A 20,703-nucleotide genomic window follows, 5' to 3' on the forward strand; every position below is an offset into this window, starting at 1 on the left:
AAGTAGTAAATAAAAGCCACATTCTTCTGCCTCAGAGATTTGATTCATAGTAAATCTCCCTCTACACCATCCCATCCAACAATCCTAGGACAGGTATAGCACAAGTTAAATACAGAATGGATCTGCCTCTTCATTGTCCCATTATAGTGCCACAACCTTATTTTTCCTACTGCAATATTTTTCCTACACAAGCTGCCAGTAGTCAGAGAGAAAGAGAGACTGATTCAGACCGGGTTGTAATTATGACTGGGAGCACGCAAGAACAAAGAAACATACAGCACAGGAACAGGCCCTTCGGCCCTCCAAGCCTGCCCAAACATGATGCCTGCCTAAACTAAAACTGTATGCACTTAAGAGTCTGCATCCTTCCATTCCCATCCTTTTCATGTGTTTGTCTCGTTGCCCCTTCAATGCCGCTATCGTACCTGCTCCCCCCCCCGCCCCCCCCCCCCCCACCTCCCAGGGCAGCGTGTTCCAGACATTCACCACCCTCTGTGTAAAAACCTTGCCTCGCAAATCTCCTCTAAACTTTTTCCCACGCACCTTAATTCATGTCCCCTAGTACTTGAACAAGACAAAACATGAAATTTTTGGTCTGCAAGTCTTCATTTTCTTTGCATTTCCTGCTTTTAATTTCAGATTTCCAGAGTTTGCAGTTCTTGTTGTTAAGAGCAGTTTTATTCAGGTGGCTTGTAATTGGTGAAGACTTAACCACATGAAAGTAATTCTTATCACTGGATTTACGGAAGGGCTTCTAACAAACAAAAAAAACTGTTCAAAACCAAACTGCATTTATTCAATTTCGTTCTGTTTTAGGTCTTTACAGGCATTGAATTGTGTCAGATTTCTCATTAAGTTTCATCCAACAGCAAGTGGCAGAGGTGATGCATTTCTCATCCGCATTCAATTCTGCTCAGCCTACACTTGCGGTTAACATACCAAAGAAATCTCAACTTTCAACTGTGGACATGTAACAGGCTAGAGGCTGGTGGGTGGAGCAATGGGGAGGGGGAGTAGCTTAACTGTATTGATATGGGAAGAGAGGTGAGCTTTACTCAGTGTTGTTCTGTTTTGGAGGATTTTCCCACAGCTCAAACAAACAGAACTGGGAAATGGCACATGAAGTACAGGCCCAGGACACATTCCCACCTACCAAACCAAACCCCTTGCTTGGTGGTGATGACAGCGGCTCCAAAGGAGTGTCTCCAACTCTCATCGTGGAAGTGAGATTTCAAGCACTCAACTGAATCAGATGTTGGATGTCCAGCAAGCCTCTGGGAATCTGAAAACATTACACAGCCTCCCAGCTCTTCCAACATCTCAACTGTTCCAGTCCTTCACTTTCTGCTGTGCATCAGAGAGCTAGTTAAAATGACAAAAAATCATTGTCATCTATGAAGTAGTTCTTCAACTGCTGTTTTCGCAGCAGGGAGGATGTGACAATGCAAAGCAGAATCTTCTTAAGCTGCAGCCCTCCCCCACTTCCCCCTTTCATTGACACTGACTGCTGGGACTGAAAAATAATCTAATTTCTCCACCCCTCCCCTCCATACACATATATATTATTTTTGAACAAAAAATACGAATACTTCTGGTGACAAAAAAGTTGTAGCTCAAGTCTGTTCAGTGAAACTATCAGTGAAATCTTGCTATAAATAGCTTTATGCCAGGCTCATTTCCTGCCCAAGGTTAGATAGCGAGTACGCAGCAGGCAGTCACATCGACAACTCGCGCGCTCTCTCTGGGTGCGGTGGTGGTGATCTTCTTGCTGCTTTTTCTTTCTCTTGCTACATTTTTCACAGCTCCAAGTTACAAAAGTCCAAGAACAAAAATAAAGGAATTGTGCATCACAAGCCAGGAGTCACAGAGCGAGGTTGAGGTCTCTGCGTGTGGAGCAGAGGGAGGTGGTCAGGGGCACCTATGCGATTTGACGGCCAGTGGGGAAGGGACATTGGGAGCCATGGCCTGGTGGGCAATGCCTCCCTCTTCAGTAAAGCCGCTTCTCGTAACTGAAAGAGAAAAATATGTATATAAAAAACACAATCAGATGCTTGGAAAGATCAGCACACTACCACTGCAGCTGGAACATGAGGAATGGTCAATCATCCATCAAACTCCCCTCTTCACAGTCCATGCATAACTACTCAAGGCTCCTATTAACTGCTAAATACTTGGCCAAAAAAAATGGTCGTACATCTCATTGCTGACTGTGGGGTCTTGCAGTGTGTAAACTGGCTACTGTGTCTGCTTATATAACATGGAGAGACAGTGGTGTAGTGTACTGGTAATCCAGAGGCCCAGGTTAATGACCTGGGGACATGGGTTCAAATTCCACCATGGCAGCTGGTGGAATTTATGTTCAATTTAGTGAAAGCTAATCTCAGAAATAGTGATCACGACAACTATATCGACTGTTGTAAAAAAAAGCTATCTGGTTCATCTGCCATCCTTACCTGGTTTGCCTACACATGTTTTCAGCAATGACTCTTAACTGCCCTCTGAAATGGTTGAGCAAGACGCTCAGTTCAAGTGTAATTAGGAATGTGCAACAAATACTGGCCTTGCCAGCGATGCCCATATTCCATGAAAGAACAAATAAAAAATGCGACTGCACTTCGAAAATAATTCACTGACTGTGAAGCACACTGGGACGATTTGAGGATGTGTAATGTGTTGTATGAATGCAAGCTCTTTCCTTCTTCCTCCATTCTTTCAGCTGTTGGCACTAGTACGATGCTGGAAAGAGTCCCAACTTCCAAGCTGTGATGCACAGATACCCAGAGTCGCAATCTACTCATCATCTTAGACACATTCCTGCAATTGTTTCATGCAAGTGTTGCACAGCTGTGTCTGGTACGGCACTAGCTAGAAAAGATGCCACTGGGAATTTCTCCACAAGTCATGTGGACACAGAATGAAGATTTGCACACTTAGAGCACTGAATCCTCAGTGCCTCTGCTGAAGTGTTCGTCAATTAGACTGATAATCCAGGCCCTAAAAACCATCCGCTGCCAAAGTAGGGAGAACCTTTTAAACTTCGTTGGACACAGTAGTCTTGCAGGCACTGAGGCTAATTGTGAGACCACCTCACTGGCTTACTCAGCACAGACTGAGGACCAAGCCAGGGGTCTTCCTGCTCCACAGAGTTTAACACAATTCTACAGGGAGACGTTCTTCGCACTCATGTCACATGCATTCGGCTCTGTCTGGGATCCATAACCCAAATTCCAGGTTTGCACTCCCAGAGGGTCAAGTTCCAAGCTGGAGTTTGAATTGCTAAAACCACTATCCACTGTCTCACTGGGCAGAGAGGTTGTTCAACAGTGTTCGGTGTGTTTTAAGTGGCAAACATTGTTAAGTATTAATCAACATTTGGGTTTACTTACATGGCACAAAAGTGTACCTGACATGTTGAATGCATGAGTGAAGAAGAGAAAGAAAGACAAAAGTGTGGATAAAACAGCCATCAAGGCAAAACACAGCACTAGCTAAACATGTAACTGAAAGCTACAGAATACCAGGCTAGTACAGCACATGCCCCACAGGAACAGCAGCCCCTTTCATGTTATAATTAAGGCCACTGGTTTATAGGTTTCACAGAAGAGCAGAGAGTGGGGAGAGCCTGATGCGCATCAGTTAAAAAGAGCAAACCCTGAAATCTCATGTAACATGAGAACGCAATATTTTGAGCCACTATAAACCAGTGGCCATCACTTGCTAATCTTACATGCTAAGGCCAGATTGCAGGCTCTGTACATGCACTATAGCAATCTATAGAAGAGCTGTCTGGAAGGGCATTGGGGTGAGTGGGGAAGGGCGCGTGATAAGGAGACAGGGCAGATTCTGAGTAACTTTCAACCATTCTTCGCAGTCAGCTGTTGTCTTGGACTTTGATGGCTCTTGGACAATTGAGTTGTGGGTTCCACCACACACCAGGATCAGAGAATCCAAACACCATTCCAACACTTCACCTCTGCATCTAAACAATCCACTGCTGCAGAATTATACAACTCAAAGGATCATCCCATTCCCTGGGGACGGGGAGAGCATTCAGATTTGACCCCCAACTCCAGCAATGCTTAACCAATTGGCTTCAATCTGTAAAGACCTCTTTTTTTCCTTGAATGCATGCAAACAGCAAATTCTTGGTTGGGTAAATGAAGCTCCATGAAGACACTTTGGAAATGGTTGCACATCATGCATGTGTAGCAACTGTGGATGAATTCAAGTCAACTTCTATGAGACTGTCTGTGATATTGTGAGAATCTCAAAACCTCAGAGACTGTCTAAAGGAGCTGAGAAGCAACTGATATCCAAAAATAGACAAATTCATCTTTATTTAAGTGTCAAACGTAGCTCTGTGAATAGCACGTCTGTCTGAGTCAGAAGGTCACTGCTTCTAGTTGCACTCCAGAGACTTGAGCACAAAATCAAGACTGACACTTTAGTGCAGTAGTGAGGGAACGCTTTGCTGTCAAAGATGATATCCTTCACATAAGATAAAACCTAATCTGCCTATCAAGGTAGACACAAAAGATTCAATGACACTAATCAATCAAAGAGGAGAAGGGCAATTCTCCCTAGTGCTCTGGACAATATTCATTCCTTAACCAATACTATTGAACAGATATTGGTCATTATCACATTGTTGGCTGGAGATCTTGTGTTCACACTGACTGTCACATTGCAAAAGTGACTACACTTCATGGGCACTTACTCAGCAGTTGACACAGCCCAATCAAATTGAAAACAAGAATTTGGTTCAACTGTGTAACTCAAATCCAACCCACAGAATAAAGGCGGTGAACTTCTAACAGGATGACACACAGTAACCTCTCCCTCTGGACAGGGTTCTGCCATGCGACAGGAAGGAGGAAGGTTCAGACCAAGTCGAGATACCCCATTTCTGATTACAACAAAGAGCTGAAACTTTGTAAGATCGTATCAGAATCCTATCAAAATTTGGAGAACATGTTGCACAGAACAGGACTGGACTCAAAGAATATCTGTGCACTGGGAATGAGATTATGCAAGATCTCACACCAATATATTAGAGGTTAAACTAAGGGGGCAGACAAAAGCAAGGGAAGTACTGAGGGGGAGAAATAGAAAGTAGGAGGGCATGAGGAGAGAGAACAGAGATGGTGGAGAGGAGGCTGTATTGCTGATTTAGTTCAGTAGCAAATGGATGTTTGGAGGAGGAGGAGTGGGGGGGGGGGGGGGGGGAAGGGAAACTGTAGCCTGAAAATTGAGGTAAAGTTTGTCTGATTTCCTAAAGAAGATCAAAGTAACCTTCCTTGCCTGCCTCAATCAAACCTGACTCTGCAAACCCCCACCCCTTTCCATGTGAAGATTGGAGGATGAGCATCTCCCTTCAGGCAGTGGGAGGTGTTGGATTTCAGATGGTGAGAGAACCGAGCAGACGGGCTGTAACTAACCCATCACTACAAGCAAGAAAGAAAATCTAACTAAGTAGGAAAAATGGAGACACGTGTTGGGAGACTTACGAATGCAGACCATGCACACCTCCTTCTACCTGAGCGGAGATGGTTCTCTTTTCAAACTTCAACTCTCCAGAGTACATCATTGACCTGAAAAACAGCAGGGGGTGGGGGAGTAGAAAATTAAAAGGTTACAGTGTAAAGGAAGGGCGGGGCCAAAAAGAAAAATAGTGGGTTAAAAGGCAAGGGAAGTAAAATGAACAAAAAGATATATTATCCAAGGCATCTTTTCCCAAACATTTTTACAGCCTAAATATCCGAAGCGCATGTGACATTAAATGACTGTGTGACAGTTCTTCTCCTGTTTCCCCCAAGGCACAATCCTCAGCCCCACTACATTCAGTTGGCCAGTTTAACATACAAAACTGACAGGAAAACACCAAGATTTCCACAAGCCTCCCTGACAGTTCATTCTTACCAATCACTTCCTCCCTCTCCTGCAGCTCCATAATATCATTAGGAGAGACAAAAAACCCAAGGCACAATGGGAAAAATTACTCTGGTGAATCAGTTGGACTGTAACTAGAGCTTTAAAATGCCTGCCTGTCATCTGTTGGTTTTTCCCAATTGTAAGGTAACTACTTCTTATCCACAGAACAATAATGTTGAGATTGGATAGCGAGTGAAATGGGGGAAGGAAGGCTCTGACACAAACCTTAGGATGGAGAGGCTCTTGGCTCCAATGTCCTGGCATCCATGCTGTATCCCTGCAATCAGGTAAGGTGCAAACTTCTGGATCGAGCCCTTGTCCTGAACTGATCCCGACACTCCCTGGGCTACTTTCACCTTATCACCTTCACTGAATACAATGCACAACAGAATTAGCATCAAGGAAAGGAATTTCACAAACTGCCTTGTGCACTGAGGATAGCTGGGGTGCAGTCCCACTGTCCACTGGCTGGCTGGTGCTGAGAACAGGCTAGGGTTCATGGTCCAAATAATCACCCTTTATACAAATGTGCAGAGTGTAAAGTACAAATTAAATGAATTGTAGGTACAAGTACAATATGGAAGGTATGACATTGTAGTCGATACCAAGACGTAAAGATATATGGGATAAAGATGGGAACATGGAGTTGAATGGCAAATCAATTGAGGTCTCATTGAATGACAGACCATTTTCAAGTGACTAAATGGTATACATCTACTTCTGTCAGCCTGAGTTAGGGAGCTCAGGAAGGGGATGGCATTATTGGCCCACATTCAGACTGCAACTCAGCTGAAGTTGCATCAGACAGGAGGCAGAGTGTATTTGCCCCTCAACACACAAATGGGCACCACGGGAAGCTGTTGATTACCCTGTTCCAGCACTGCCCCAGCGACAGCCCCTCCAGGTCTTACCTGAAGTAGCGTTTCTGACTGTTTGTGTTTTTTTCCATTGCATCCAAGGATCCCATGCCACGATATTTCTTCAACCTCACTCCATCCGAGAAGAAGTACTCACCCGGGGCCTCCGTGGTAGCAGCCAGTAATGAACCCATCATCACTGAAAGAGGGAGAGAGATAGACACAGAGAAGCCAAGAGCAAGACAAAGCAACCAAGAGAGAAACAGCGAATGAGACAGAGTGAAAGCAGAAGAAAAGGGGGAAAAAGTGTTAATTTATTGAGGCTGTGAGCTAAATTAGGTTCATTAGAATACAATTTGCTGCTTTCCTGTTGAGCTCATTACTATCAGTTTCCCACCCCAGCTGTATTATATGCAGTGGGTAATCATACAACACAGGTTAGCTACAGAATGGGTTATATACAGAGTAAAGCTCCCGCTACACTGCAGGGTCAATCTGGCATGCAGAGCTAAACTTCAGCTTTTCTCCATTACAAACCTTAAAGCCTTCTCCCTTCCTTCCTCCACCCTTACCTCCAACAAGTATGAGAGCCTCAGACATTCTTATCACAAAGATTCTTATCACAAAGATTGAAACCATTTGATCAGCTGCCTCTGTCACTTCCCTTCCTCCTCTTAGCCCATTAAGTCAAACTTCCCTTAAGCCTCCCCTGCTCTAGCCCTGAACTCTCATCTTTCTCTACTTTCTCATACATCTCCCCTCATGCCCCTGCCGAGACCATCTTGTCTGAGACCCATCTCCTAATCCCTGGTAACTCCCACCAAACTGCTACCAAGCCAAACTTCCCTTCTTGACCCTCACATGAGCTGATGTCAACAGCTTCCTCTCCTCTGTTTCCCTCCCCTCAGATCAATCATGCTTCCACTCAAACATTTACCCGAGCCCTCTGTCCTTGCAAACTACTGTTCAGCTTCCAATTTCCTTTTCTTCTTCATAGACCCTGAACATTTTGTCACCTCCTAAAATCTGTGTTTATCTTTCCAGCAACTCCATATTTGAAATTTGCCACTCTGTTTCCATCCATGCCATAGCCCTGAAAAGTCTCAGCTCTATAATGAATCTTGGTCCACTGGCATCTTAAATTTAAAATTCTCATTCTTGTGTTCAAATAACTTTGTGGCCTTGCACCCATTCTCTCCGCGCACCCCCCCCGCCTCCCCCCTCCCCCCCCCCCAAAATCTCTGCAGCAGCATGCAACCCTCCAAAACCTCCGCACTACAAATTTACATTCCCTATTTTCATTGGTGTATTCAGCTACTAAGCCCCATAGGCCGAAATTCCCTCTTCAACATTTCCATTTCTCTCTCCTCCTTCAAAACCTTTAAAACCTGCTTCTTTGACAAAGCTCTTGATCAATTGTCCTAAAATCTCCATTTTGACACCATTATGCTCTCTGTGGGGAAGGCCTCTTGTGGTTTTTCACATAAATGTTACTTGTCGCAACTTAGTCAAAATGGTGAAGATAAAATATCATGCAGATACCTGTCGAGGCTCCCAAGGCCAGAGCTTTCACCACATGTCCAACTGTCTGGATTCCACCATCAGCAATGACTGGGACCCCAAACCGGCGAGCGTACTCTGCCACCTTGTATACTGCGGTCCCCTGAGGTCTGCCACAGGCCATAACTGAAATGGAAATTAACTGTACAGATGAAGAAGCTCAGTCTCTGCATCTCTTGTATTAATTACTCACCACTTGTTTCAGGAGTGCCAGCCCAGGGTTGAGCTCCAAAATTATGTAAAGCCAATGAGCAATTTTCTGTTGTCCGAGGGGGTTGACGTGACACAAGAGACATCTTAACTCTCCCCACCCTCATCTAATGAATCACAAGTCATGCCTGCACAGGAGACAACAATCCGGCCCATGGATTCCATGCCTGTTCTTTGCAGAGGCCCGCTTCCCCCCTCTATTCCTCGTAACTCTGCAAGTTTATTTTCGCAAGTGCCCACTCAATTTCCTTTTGAAATCATTGTCTCCATTTCTGCCACCCATGCAGACAGCGAATTCCAGGACATTACCACATGCTGCACAGAAGAGGGATGAATAACTACTTTATCAAAGGAGCAGGGGAGGGGCTGAACCCACAAACCACGCAGTTAAATTTTGTAAAAGGGTAATTCAGGCCAAGCCTTGGAATATCGTTTAAGTCTGCTAGAGGCGACACAGTAGCTAGCACTGCTGCTTCACAGTGCCAGGGATCCCGGTTCGATTCCTGGCTTGGGTCACTGTCTGTGTGGAGTTTGCACGTTCTCCTCCTGGCTGCGTGGGTTTCCTCCGGGTGCTCCGGTTTCCTCCCACATTCTGAAAGATGTGCTGGTTAGGTGCATTGACCCGAACAGGCGCCGGAATGTGGCGACTAGGGGAATTTCACAGTAAGTTCATTGCGATGTTAATGTAACCCTTACTTGTGACCAATAAATAAACGTTTAAAAAAAATGCAAGTTGCTAATGAACAGCCCAAAGCTTAACACCATCTACAACACAAGTTTGCTTGGTCAGTGCCTGAGAGTGGGCCCAGTATCCAATCCGCCAGCTGTGCTGCAGTATGTATGCTCCACAGGGTGCATTGCAGCAACTCACCACGGTTACTTCGACAGCACCACCCTCCCTTGCAACCACCATCGTCGAGCAGGATTAGAACTGCATCTCATGGGACCACCATTACCCCCATGTCACATTTGCCTTGAAGTACTTTGCATCACCCCAAGGTCCAGAAAGGTGCTATAGAAATGCCAGTCCTCTCTTTACCTTTCTTTCCACTGCTGGTCAGTCACCACCCTGGAATCCCCTGATAAAAGCAAAATACTACAGATGCTGGAATCTGAAACAAAAACAGAAAATGCTGGAAAATCTCAGCAGGTCTGACAGCATCTGCTCTGACGAAGGGGCATTCTGACCCGAAACGTTGACTCTATTCTCTTTCTACAGATGCTGTCAGACCTGCTGAGATTTTCCAGCATTTTTTATTTTGTCCCTGGAATCCCCTACCTGACCCGCTTGTGAGACCAGCACCACTACGAGGATTCCTGATCCAAAGAAAAGACTCACCTCCACCGTCTTGACAGGACAATAAGCTACAAGTAATAAATGCTAGCCTAGCCCATGACACCCACATCCTGCACACAAAGATAGGCAGAGCCAAATATCTGTACCACCAGATACTGCAGACAAAGAAAGATGTAAACCAGATGAGGGCTCGGCACAGTCACCAATGAAAAGATCAATGATCATCGGCATCTGGCAACTGCTTGAGAGCCCCCCCCCCGCCCCGGGTTCAGTGTTGAAGGAGCTGAGAATCGTCAGTCAGTCTCCTGTCTGCAGTGCCGCTCTACACCATCCAAGAACGGAGGAACTCTCCCCAACACAACTGCAGCAGTGCGCTCTGCTGGCCACAGAATAGTAACTGCACATTGTTTCCAGTTTGTCTCTCACTCGCCATCAGCTCATTCCTACACAGACTAACCAGCATCTGAACGAAAACTACTCAAATCTCAATTCGACTCCTCCCGACACAGACTACCCTCATTTCTGCCACAAACTCTTGAGCCAGACTGTGCAATTTGCATTTATAATTCATTCTCAGGCTGGACTGTCTCTATCCAGCAGCCTCTTTCAGTTACACTATTAGTTTGTTGTTGATCTCAATTTTAACAGGTTTGCGCCCCGGTCGGGGGGCTCGGTGCGGGCGCCCCGGTCAGGGGGGCTCGGTGCGGGCGCCCCGGTCAGGGGGGCTCGGTGCGGGCGCCCCGGTCAGGGGGGCTCGGTGCGGGCGCCCCGGTCAGGGGGGCTCGCTGCTGGTGCCCCGGTCAGGGGGGCTCGCTGCGGGCGCCCCGGTCAGGGGGGCTCGCTGCGGGCGCCCCGGTCAGGGGGGCTCGCTGCGGGTGCCCCGGTCAGGGGGGCTCGCTGCGGGCGCCCCGGTCAGGGGGGCTCGCTGCGGGTGCCCCGGTCAGGGGGGCTCGCTGCGGGCGCCCCGGTCAGGGGGCTCGCTGCGGGTGCCCCGGTCAGGGGGGCTCGGTGCGGGTGCCCCGGTCAGGGGGGCTCGGTGCGGGTGCCCCGGTCAGGGGGGCTCGGTGCGGGTGCCCCGGTCAGGGGGGCTCGGTGCGGGTGCCCCGGTCAGGGGGGCTCGGTGCGGGCGCCCCAGTCAGGGGGCTCGGTGCGGGTGATCAGGGTGCTCAGAATTTCTCTCTATCATCCCAGAATTGCTCCATGGAATATTCTACTGGTTAAAATGTTTAGCTAGAATAAGCACCAGATGTCACACTAACAAGCTCTGACTGATAGAGAAATCTACTTTTTTGTGAAGTTTATTCTCCTATTTAAATGGCGAATTGGTCCAAGGGACTGAATGACTGCTTGCTGTTCCTGTATCACATGTTTCCATCTCCCAAATTAGTTATCTTGTTCCAAATTCAAATAGTTCTGTGCTGTGACTTGGAGGCGACAGGGACTGGATTCAGGTGCCGTCATTTCATGGTGGAACTTAGATCAATAATAGGCAGGTTCATCTCATCCAGTTTACATCTGGATTCCAGTCTGCATTGAACAACTGACTCTAACATGCTCCATGCACTTTTAACCCCTGGTTTAACTCTGAAGCCCAGACCCACCTTCCTGGGTAATGCAGATCGAGCCACAGCCCATCCCAACCCGTAGAGCATCCACTCCCGCATCAATCAGATTCTTGGCTTGTGCTGCTGTTACCACTGTGGAAGGAAAAGAGAATTAAAATGAATGAGCAAAATAGTATGGAATTCATGGCCTTGGATCCCTCACAGAGAAGGCAGTTTATTCTTGTGGGGAAATGGCTAGGTGCTTCCCAATAAGCAGGGGACAGGAGTGATTAAGAACATGTCACTTTGCTTGTGAGAGCATGAAAAGGAGATCCAGCCCACCAACCCCATTTGGCCACAACCTTTATACATCTTCCCTTAAAATGGACTCCATCCAACCATTTAATCATCAGCCAGAGCCTACATCCACTCTTCCTTATCATGGACTCTAACCCACCCATTTATACAGCCCAAGTACAATTTCCATTAGTGCAATGGAGTATCAGGCTGGATTCTGGGCTCCAGTCCTCATGTGGGGCTCAAACCCACAGCTGACAGGGCAAAACTTAAACTGAGAAAAGCTTACGAGAGGAAGGGAAGAGAAGAGACTAGAAAAGGGTAAGATACAGCTAAAGTTTATCTCCACTTACCATTCCCACCAACCACCTGCAACTCAGGATATTTTTGCTTAATGTAACGGATCATATTTATCTGGAAGACGGAGTTTCCCTGGGATGAATCCTGGAATCGATGGAACAAAGGTAGATTACAAAACCCATTAAGTCGAAAACTCCCCCTCTGTTCTCCTCCATCAAACAGCTCAACTCACACCCACCTGGAGATGGGACCTCATTTTTAACACTTCAACTGAATGACAGCATCTCTGACAGTGCAGCATTTCCTCAGTACTGCATAGGGGGATGTCAGCCTGAAGTGGGATTTGAATACATGACCTTTTGACCCAGATGCAAATTTGCAACACACTAAGTCAAGTGTTGGCATCAATGGGACTGGACGTGAATGGGGCCTGCTCTCAAGGTAGAGTCACGACCAATCACTGAATCATGGCTGCTAAAATCTCACTTCCCTGAATTCCAGTGTGGTTCTTACCAACACAACTACATCCACTCCAGCCTGCATCAAGAGGTCCAGCCGGTATTTATCATCTTCCCGTGTTCCGATAGCTGCGCCACACAGCAGCTGTTTCCGTGAGTCTTTTGAGGCCAGTGGGTAATCGCGGTTCTTCTTCAAGTCAGTCCGTGCAATGATGGAGATCAACTCATCCATGTCATTAACGATTGGCAGCTTCCCTGAACAGAAAAACAGAATATCACACAAGCCAAACACAGGTTGAATATCCGCAGGTACAGCAGGGGCATCGGCACCAGTACCAGTAGGCAGGTCTGGTCACTTAGAGTCACTGAGGACAAACTAGTCACTCACGCAACTCACATTTCCCCTTGTCTGCCACCAGCACTGCCCTCCCCCCAGTTCCTCATGAACTCCACTGCCGTACCGTTCTTCATGGGCTAACCCTGCACCATGTTATCACGGTACCTGTACCTTTCTTGCTGCGTTGTAGAATTTCATTGGCTTCCTTGAGTGTTACACCAGCTGGAGCAACAACTAGGTCTTCCCGCTTCGTCATCACCTAAACAAGGAAAGACCAAGAGTCAGCATTCCCCGCACAGTTATCACCCATGACAACACTGACAATGTATAGTACACAGGAAAGAATATATTATCACTTTACTCCTGCAGTCCGAGCTTGTAATATCTGCCGCACTTGTCATACCTCGCTCAAGGCTGTGTCATAATCCTTCTCTGACAGGAAGTCGATATCCCGCGAGGTGACAATCCCCACCAGCTTGCTTCCCATCTTCCCAGTTTCTGTGACTGGAATTCCTGAGAAGCCGTGCCGCAATTTGGCTTCGAAGACATCCCCAACTGTGTGGTGGAGGCTCATGACCACTGGGTCAGTAATGAAGCCCTGCTCAAACTTCTGCAGGAGAAAAGATGCACATGAATGAACTACAAACAGACCAGGGTTTCACTGGAACTTGGTCTTATTACAGCAATGGAAAGATGGGACATCTGGTGGAGGGTGAGTTTTGGTGGGAAAAGTCTTCATCTTCAACACACATAACTAGCATCAGGTGTGAGGGAGCTTAGAGTTTTTTGCACTCCCACCAGGTGAAATTTAAAGGAATAACTTCAAACCGGAGTTTGATTAGGTTTTTGAGAGTCAAGGGTATTAAGTGATATGGAGCCAAGGCAAGTGGATGAATCATAAAAGAAAATCCTTCAATAAAAAGGAGAAAACTATGTGCAGAATTATACCCAGTAAGAAGTCTCACAACCCCAGGTTAAAGTCCAACAGGTTTATTTGGTAGCACAAGCCACTAGCTTTCAGAGCGCTGCTCCTTCATCAGGTGAGTGGGATTTCAGTTCACAAACAGGACATATAAAGACACAAACTCAATTTACAAAATAATGGTTGGAATACGAGTCTAAGTCTAAGATGTAGTATGAAGGAGCAGCGCTCCGAAAGCTAGTGGCTTGTGCTACCAAATAAACCTTGGTGGACTTTAACCTGGAGTTGTGACACTTCTTACTGTGTTTATCCCAGTCCAACGCCGGCATCTCCACATCAGAATTATACCTACAGTCATGGAAAAATAGTGCCCCGCCAAAGATTCATGTGAAAGAAATAGAGCAAAAGTGAGGTTTTGGGGGCTGAGGGGAGCAGATGGGTGGAGTGGATAGGGCAGAGAGGGGGAGTGGGCGGGACGGAGAAACAGCACTCATTCGTCATTGCTTGACAGAAGGGGCGAGTACCAGCTTCAATTCTGAATCAGAGGCAAGTATACAGCTGCACAGTGAGTTGCAACACAATGAGCAGCATGGAAGTTTTTTTAAACCATGTAAATCATGATGTTCACCATGAACAATGCATTACCAAAGGTGCGATATATATTGCAACAAAATCCTAATGAAATAAAATGTAATAAACATTTTGTCACATTCTGCAATTTATTTCAGTTCTACTAAATTGCAAAGCATGCAAGTGGAGCCCACCTTAACTTTGCGGACCTCATTAGCTTGAAACTCTGGGGTGCAGTTGTGGTGAATGAATCCAATTCCACCCATTAACTAGAGGGAGAAAAACAAAAAGCAAAATTGTCACCACACCACAATTGTCACACGTGTTATCACAAGTCATGCAACCCTGGTTAAGGCAGCCTGCATGTGCTTGCATCGAGGCATAGCACAAAACGGGATGTCAGCGCAGGGAGTAGAACACACAGCAGCACTCCCAATACAGCACAAGTTAGGTAAAGCATGGCACCCGCTACATGGTGTCAAACACTTCCAGATTCACGTATTACACCCATGAGGTGTAACCATCTCTTCCTGCACCAACCACCCAGTGATCATGGCAGCCCGGGTTGAAGATTAGGTCATGGGGACTTCCTCCACTTTGGCAGAAAGAACAGAAAGCAGTACATTATCTGAATGGAAAGAGACAACAGAATTCTACAGAACAGGGGGCTCTAGGTGTCCTGCTACCTGAATCTCAAAATGTTGGTACGTAGGTCCAACAAGTGATTAGGAAGGAATATGGAATGTGGGCATTTATTGCAAGAGGAATAGAAGTAAAAAAGTGTGTGTGTGTGTGGGTGGGGGCGGGGGGGGGGGGGGTTGGGGGGAGCGATTCTATAGGGAGTTGGTGAGACATCTGGAATATGTTGTACAGTTTAGGCCTCCTTACTAAAAGGATATAGTTACATCTGAAGCAGTCCAGAGTACGGTCACTCGACTGATTCCTGGGATGAGGGAGTTATGTTAGGAACAAGGTTCAGCAGGTTGGGTCTATACCATTGGAGTTAGAAGAGTGAGAGGTGATTTTATTGAAACAACAAAGATGCTGAGGGGATTCGACAAGATAAATACTGAGAGGACGTTTCACTTTGTGGGAGGGACTAGGACCAGGGGACACTGTTTAAAAATAAGGAGTCTTCCATTGAAAACTGAGGTACGGTGATTTTCCTTTCCCTCAAGAGGGCCATTAGTCTCTCTTTTTTATTCATTCATGGGATGTGGGCCCCGCTGCCTGGGCCAGCATTTACTGGCCATTCCCAATCATCCTCCATGGTCATCATTAGATTTTTAATTCTAAATTTGTATTGAATTCAAATTTCATCATCTGCTATGGTGGGATTCAAACCTGGGTCCCCGGAGCATTAACCTGGGTCCCCGGGGCATTAACCTGGGTCCCCGGGGCATTAACCTGGGTCCCCGGGGCATTAACCTGGGTCCCCGGAGCATTAACCTGGGTCCCCGGGGCATTAACCTGGGTCTCTGGACTACTGATCTAGTGATAATATCACATGCCTCCCCAGACATCAGTGGAGGCTGGGAAATTGATTCAATACACTCAAGGCAGAGTTAGATAAATGTTTGATCATCAAGGGAGTCAAGGGTTACAGGAGGCCAGACAGGAAAGTGGAGTTGAGCCCACAATCAGATCAACTATGACCTTATCAAATGGCAGAGAAAGGAAGGGGCCTAATAGCTTACTCTTACTCCCAATTCTTGATGGCTCGATCCAACCCAGAGTTTAGTGCTGAGAGGACACTATGTTTTCTCAGAATCTCATCCCTTCTTCCACCACTGACTTTTCGTTTATCAACACTGGATGTAAAACCGAGACTGAAGTGGATTATAACTCTCGCCTCAAATGGAGACTACCCTAGCACTCCCTCAACAATCACCTCCACCTGAGTTCAAGGCAGCAACTTCACACAGAAACTTGGGTCTGAGAAAGTGAACCACATCTCCTCGAAGGAAGGCAACTATTAAGAAGTATTGCCTTTTCCCAAATAGCCTGTTCAATAATTTGTTGGCCAAAATTATAAGGGTCAAGGGGCTCACTTCAAAACTTATATCTTCCCACTTTCAGAAAATAGGAAAGGTGTTCTTATACTGCATGCAGAAGACAAGAGATGCTATAATCTACTAACTTAATTACAAGTTTATAACAGAACGATTTAACATGCAATACATTAAGTGGATTAGTACATTGCAACATTAATGACTATAATAGATTAAAAAAACAGTCTTGGTTCCAATACAGAATCCAGGTAATATCAGTTAAAATAAGAAAACCCACCAACGCCTCTACTTTCTCAGGAGGCTAAGGAATTTCAGCATGTCCGCTACGGCTTTCACCTTTTACAGATGTACCACAGAAAGCATCCTTTCTGGTTGTATCACAGCATGGTATGTCTCCTGCTCTGACCAAGAACACAAGGAACTACAAAGGGTCATGAATGAAGCCCAGTCCATCACACAAACCAACCTCCCATCCATTGACTCTGTCTACACTTCCTGCTGCCTTAGAAAAGCAGCCAGCATCATCAAGGGCCCCATGCACCCAGACATACTCTCTTCCACCTTCTTCCGCTGGGAAAAGATACAAAAGTCTGAGGTCACATGTCAACCAACTCAAGAACAACTTCTTCCCTGTTACCATCAGGCTTGTGAATGGACCTACCTTATATTCAGTTGATCTTTCTCTACACTCTGGCTATGACTGTAACATTACATTCTATACCCTCTCCTTTCCTTCTCTATGAACGGTATGCTTTATCTGTATAGCGCGCAAGAAACAATACTTTTCACTGTATACTAATGCATGCGACAATAATAAATCACATCAAATTACCAACAATATTCCAAGTAAGTTACCTGAACACTCGAGTGAATCATTTGTTGGGCAAATGGACACAAAAGCTGCCTGCTTTACATTATCCATCCCCTCAACAACCGAAGAAATATTGAGGGGGTGCTTGGTGCCCTTCTACAATACCTTTAACTTTCTGAAAAGAAAGGGGCGGCACGATGGTTAGCACTACTGCCTCACAGCACCAGAGACCCGGGTTCGATTCCTGGTTTGGGTCACTATCTGTGTGGAGTTTGCACAGTCTCCCTGTGTCTGCATGGGTTTCCTCTGGGTGCTCCAGTTTCCTCCTAGTTCGAAAGATGTGCTGGTTAGGTGCATCGGCCATGCTAAATTCTCCCTCAGTGCACCCGAACAGAGTGTGGCGACGAGGGGATTTTCACAGTAACTTCATTGCAGTGAGAATGTAAGCCTATTTGTGACACTAACAAATAAATAAACTTTAAACTGGAATATTTATACCCTCCTAAACCAGATTACAAAATTCTTTAGCAGCAATGGGTGTTACCTCTTTGATTAAGCTCCTCCTTTAGATTTGTCCCTTTTATTCACTATATTTATTTTATTATACACACGCTGTGAGCCTGATATCTGGTCATCATGTTCTTAAATAAGTCTTTAATATTTTTCCGGTTTACCTCCAATTGTTTCTATTTTTTCATGAATGTGATTTCAAACTTCTAATAAAGGAAATGAGATTTTTAAGGTCAGTTTTACTAATTTGCAGTAAGTTATATTCCTTTGATCATGTCCAATTCTAATTGGCTGAGCTAAGCCCTAAGAATGTTTCCTTAATATACAAGGCGAGACAAAACCATCGCAGATGCTCCTGAAGTTCCTTTGAAAATGAAGTGCAGAGCTTATCCTCATCTTCTCCAAATTTCCTTCCCTTAGTGTGAAGAGAACTTGAAAGGCCACAAAGAACTTGTGGGTGGCACACACAAAGTTTGTTAAACAGCTGTTGGAACCAAAGCTGTGAGCTAGTGCTGCCATATATGTGTTTTAAAGCTTGTGGTAAAAATGGCGATCCACGAATGTGTCCACTTTCTCAATTCTAAAGTATAATATCCTAAATAGCAATGAATTCTATTTATTTGTGTATTTCCTTCACAAGACAGCATTTCATGATACATTTTCAAAAGGAATATGAATTACCAATTTGAGATGGACAACAACTGTTGAAACTTTTATTAAACCTTAGCCAAACTGTATTTGGGAGCAGTGTGCATAACTATTGCCTTCACACTATAAAACAGTGTAACAAGTTGCAGATGATGCAGAAAATATTTTAAATTCATTTTACAAGATGTGGGTGTTGCCAGCATTTATTGCCCATCCCTAGTTGGCTTTCGGAAGGTGGTAGTGAGCTAACTTCTTGAACCACTACAATCACTGAGGTGTGGGTACATCCATGGTGCTGTTAGGGAGGGACCTCCAGGATTTTGACCCAATGAGAGTGAAGGAATGGTGATATATTTCCAAGTCAGGATGTTGAGTGACTTGGAGGGGAATCTCCAGGTGGTGGTGTTCCCACGTACCTGCTGCTCTTGTCCTTCTAGATAGTAGTGGTCGTGGGTTTGGAAGATGCTGCCTAAGGAACCTTGGTAAGTTGCTGAGTGCATCTTGTAGATGGTACACACAGCTGCCACAGTGCATCGGTGGTGGAGAGTTTGAATATTTGTAGAAGGGGTAGCAATCAAGCGGGCTGCCTTGTCCTGGATGGTCTCAAGCTTCTTGAGTGTTGTTGGTGCTGCACTCATCCAGGCAAGTGGAGAGTATTCCATCACAGTCCTGACTTGTGTCTTGTAGATGGTGAACAGACTTTGGCAAAGAGTCAGGAGGTGAGTCATTTGCTGCAGGATTTCTAGTCTTTGACCTGCTCTGGTAGCCACAGTATTTATATGGCTAGTCCAGTTTAGCTTCTTTTCAATGGTAATCCCAAGTATGTTGATAGTGGGGGATTCAGCAATAGTAATGCCATTGAATATCATGGGGTGATGGTTAGATCCTCCTGTTGGAGGTGGTCGTTGCCTGGATTTGTGTGGCGCAAATGTAGCTTGCCACTTGTCAGTCCAAGCCTGAATATTATCCAGGTCTTGCTGCATTTAGACATGAACTGTTCCAGTATCTGAGAAGCCGCAAATGGTGCTAAACATGGGCAAATATCTGCAAACATCCCCACTTCTGACCTTATGATGGAAGGAAGGTCATTGATGAAGCAGCTGAAGGTGGTTAGGCCTAGAATACTACCCTGAGGAACTCCTGCAGTGATGTCCTGGAGCTGAGATGATTGACCTCTAATCACCACAATAATCTTCCTTTGTGCAAGGTATGACTCCAACCAGTGGAGAATTTTCCCCCTTTCCCATTAACAAGAACGATATCCAAACAAAGAGATCATAACTTATCAGAAAAGACTGAACAGGAAGGAAATCTTTAGTTTCTGGATTATGAAAAGATTTGATCGTATAATCGTATAGACATGTTCCCATTTGAGTGGGAGACCCAAACACAGGGACATAAGTACGAAGATAGACATCAATATTTACAATAGGAAATTCAGGAAAAATTGTATCAAAAAAAATTAGAATGTGGACCTTACTACCACATGCGTTGGCTCAGTCAAGTATTATAGATATATTTAAGGGGAAGCTAGGTTAGCATCAGGGAGAAAGGAATAGATTGTTGATAGAGTTAGAAGAAGAGGTTAGCGGGAGACATGTGTGGAACATGAAGATTGGTACAGACCGGTTAGATTGAATGAAGTCTTTCTATGTGGCAGCACGGTGGCACAGTGGTTAGCACTGCTGCCTCACAGCACCAGGGACCTGGGTTCAATTCCAGCCTTGTGTGGAGTTTACACATTCTCCCAGCGTTTGTGTGAGTTCCTCCGGGTGCTCTGGTTTCCTCCCACAATCCAATGACGTACAGGTTAGGTGGATGGGCCATGATAAATTGCCCCTTAGTGTCCCAAAATGTGTAGGTTAGGGGGGTTTGCAGGGTAAATATGTGGGGTTGTGAGGATAGAGCCTGGGTAAGATTTTAAAAGAGATGGGTTGATGAACTCGATGAGCCGAATGGCTTCCTTCTGTAAGGATTCAATGATCTATGATGATGTTGCAATTTCTATATATATCTGGTCTAAAAGATTGGAAGTGCATTTTTAGTTAGAACATTTCTGGTAGGCATCAGCAATGAAAGAGAAGAGACAGTTTCTTTGCTGCTACTTCCAAGTGCAGCAAGTTTCTAAGAAAGATGTTCCAAAACAGAGCGAGTGGATCACAAGGGGGCCATCACATAATCAGAGAATCAGAAAACAATCTAACCCATTCTGCCCTTGTTGGTACTGAAGCAGTCCATGCAGCATCACCTGAATAGCATTCAGGCTTGGGCTAAATCATACGTAACATTTGTGCCACACAAGGACCAAGAGAGAATTCAATCCCTTTGACCATTAGAAGTAGGCCATTCAGCCCATCGAGTCTGCTCTACCATTCAATGAGATCATGACTGATCTGATCTGATAATCTTTAACGCCACTTTCCTACCTTATCCCCATAA

The 20,703-nt window shown here is 45.5% G+C and overlaps 1 protein-coding gene across 3 annotated transcripts in view; it reads right to left on the reverse strand.

The window, feature by feature from the left end:
- Nucleotides 1–778: 778 nt before the first annotated feature.
- LOC144508017 (inosine-5'-monophosphate dehydrogenase 1) overlaps nucleotides 779–20,703 on the reverse strand; it is a 42,713-nt gene continuing 22,788 nt past the window's right edge. For 2 of the 3 annotated variants that reach the window (XM_078235723.1, XM_078235725.1), the window contains 11 exons: nucleotides 14,478–14,552; nucleotides 13,195–13,401; nucleotides 12,963–13,050; nucleotides 12,510–12,709; nucleotides 12,050–12,140; nucleotides 11,457–11,552; nucleotides 8,331–8,474; nucleotides 6,843–6,987; nucleotides 6,157–6,300; nucleotides 5,537–5,591; nucleotides 779–2,009 (listed from right to left, as the gene is read on the reverse strand). In XM_078235723.1, coding sequence (XP_078091849.1) covers nucleotides 1,848–2,009; nucleotides 5,537–5,591; nucleotides 6,157–6,300; nucleotides 6,843–6,987; nucleotides 8,331–8,474; nucleotides 11,457–11,552; nucleotides 12,050–12,140; nucleotides 12,510–12,709; nucleotides 12,963–13,050; nucleotides 13,195–13,401; nucleotides 14,478–14,552 — 1,407 coding nt within the window. In that variant the 3' untranslated portion in view covers nucleotides 779–1,847. Of the gene's footprint in view, nucleotides 2,010–5,507; nucleotides 5,592–6,156; nucleotides 6,301–6,842; nucleotides 6,988–8,330; nucleotides 8,475–11,456; nucleotides 11,553–12,049; nucleotides 12,141–12,509; nucleotides 12,710–12,962; nucleotides 13,051–13,194; nucleotides 13,402–14,477; nucleotides 14,553–20,703 lie in introns of all 3 variants that reach the window. The other variant, XM_078235724.1, reaches the window with a different exon arrangement.

The sequence above is a fragment of the Mustelus asterias genome, chromosome 19 (assembly GCF_964213995.1).
Source record: "Mustelus asterias chromosome 19, sMusAst1.hap1.1, whole genome shotgun sequence".
Lineage (NCBI taxonomy): Eukaryota > Metazoa > Chordata > Chondrichthyes > Carcharhiniformes > Triakidae > Mustelus > Mustelus asterias.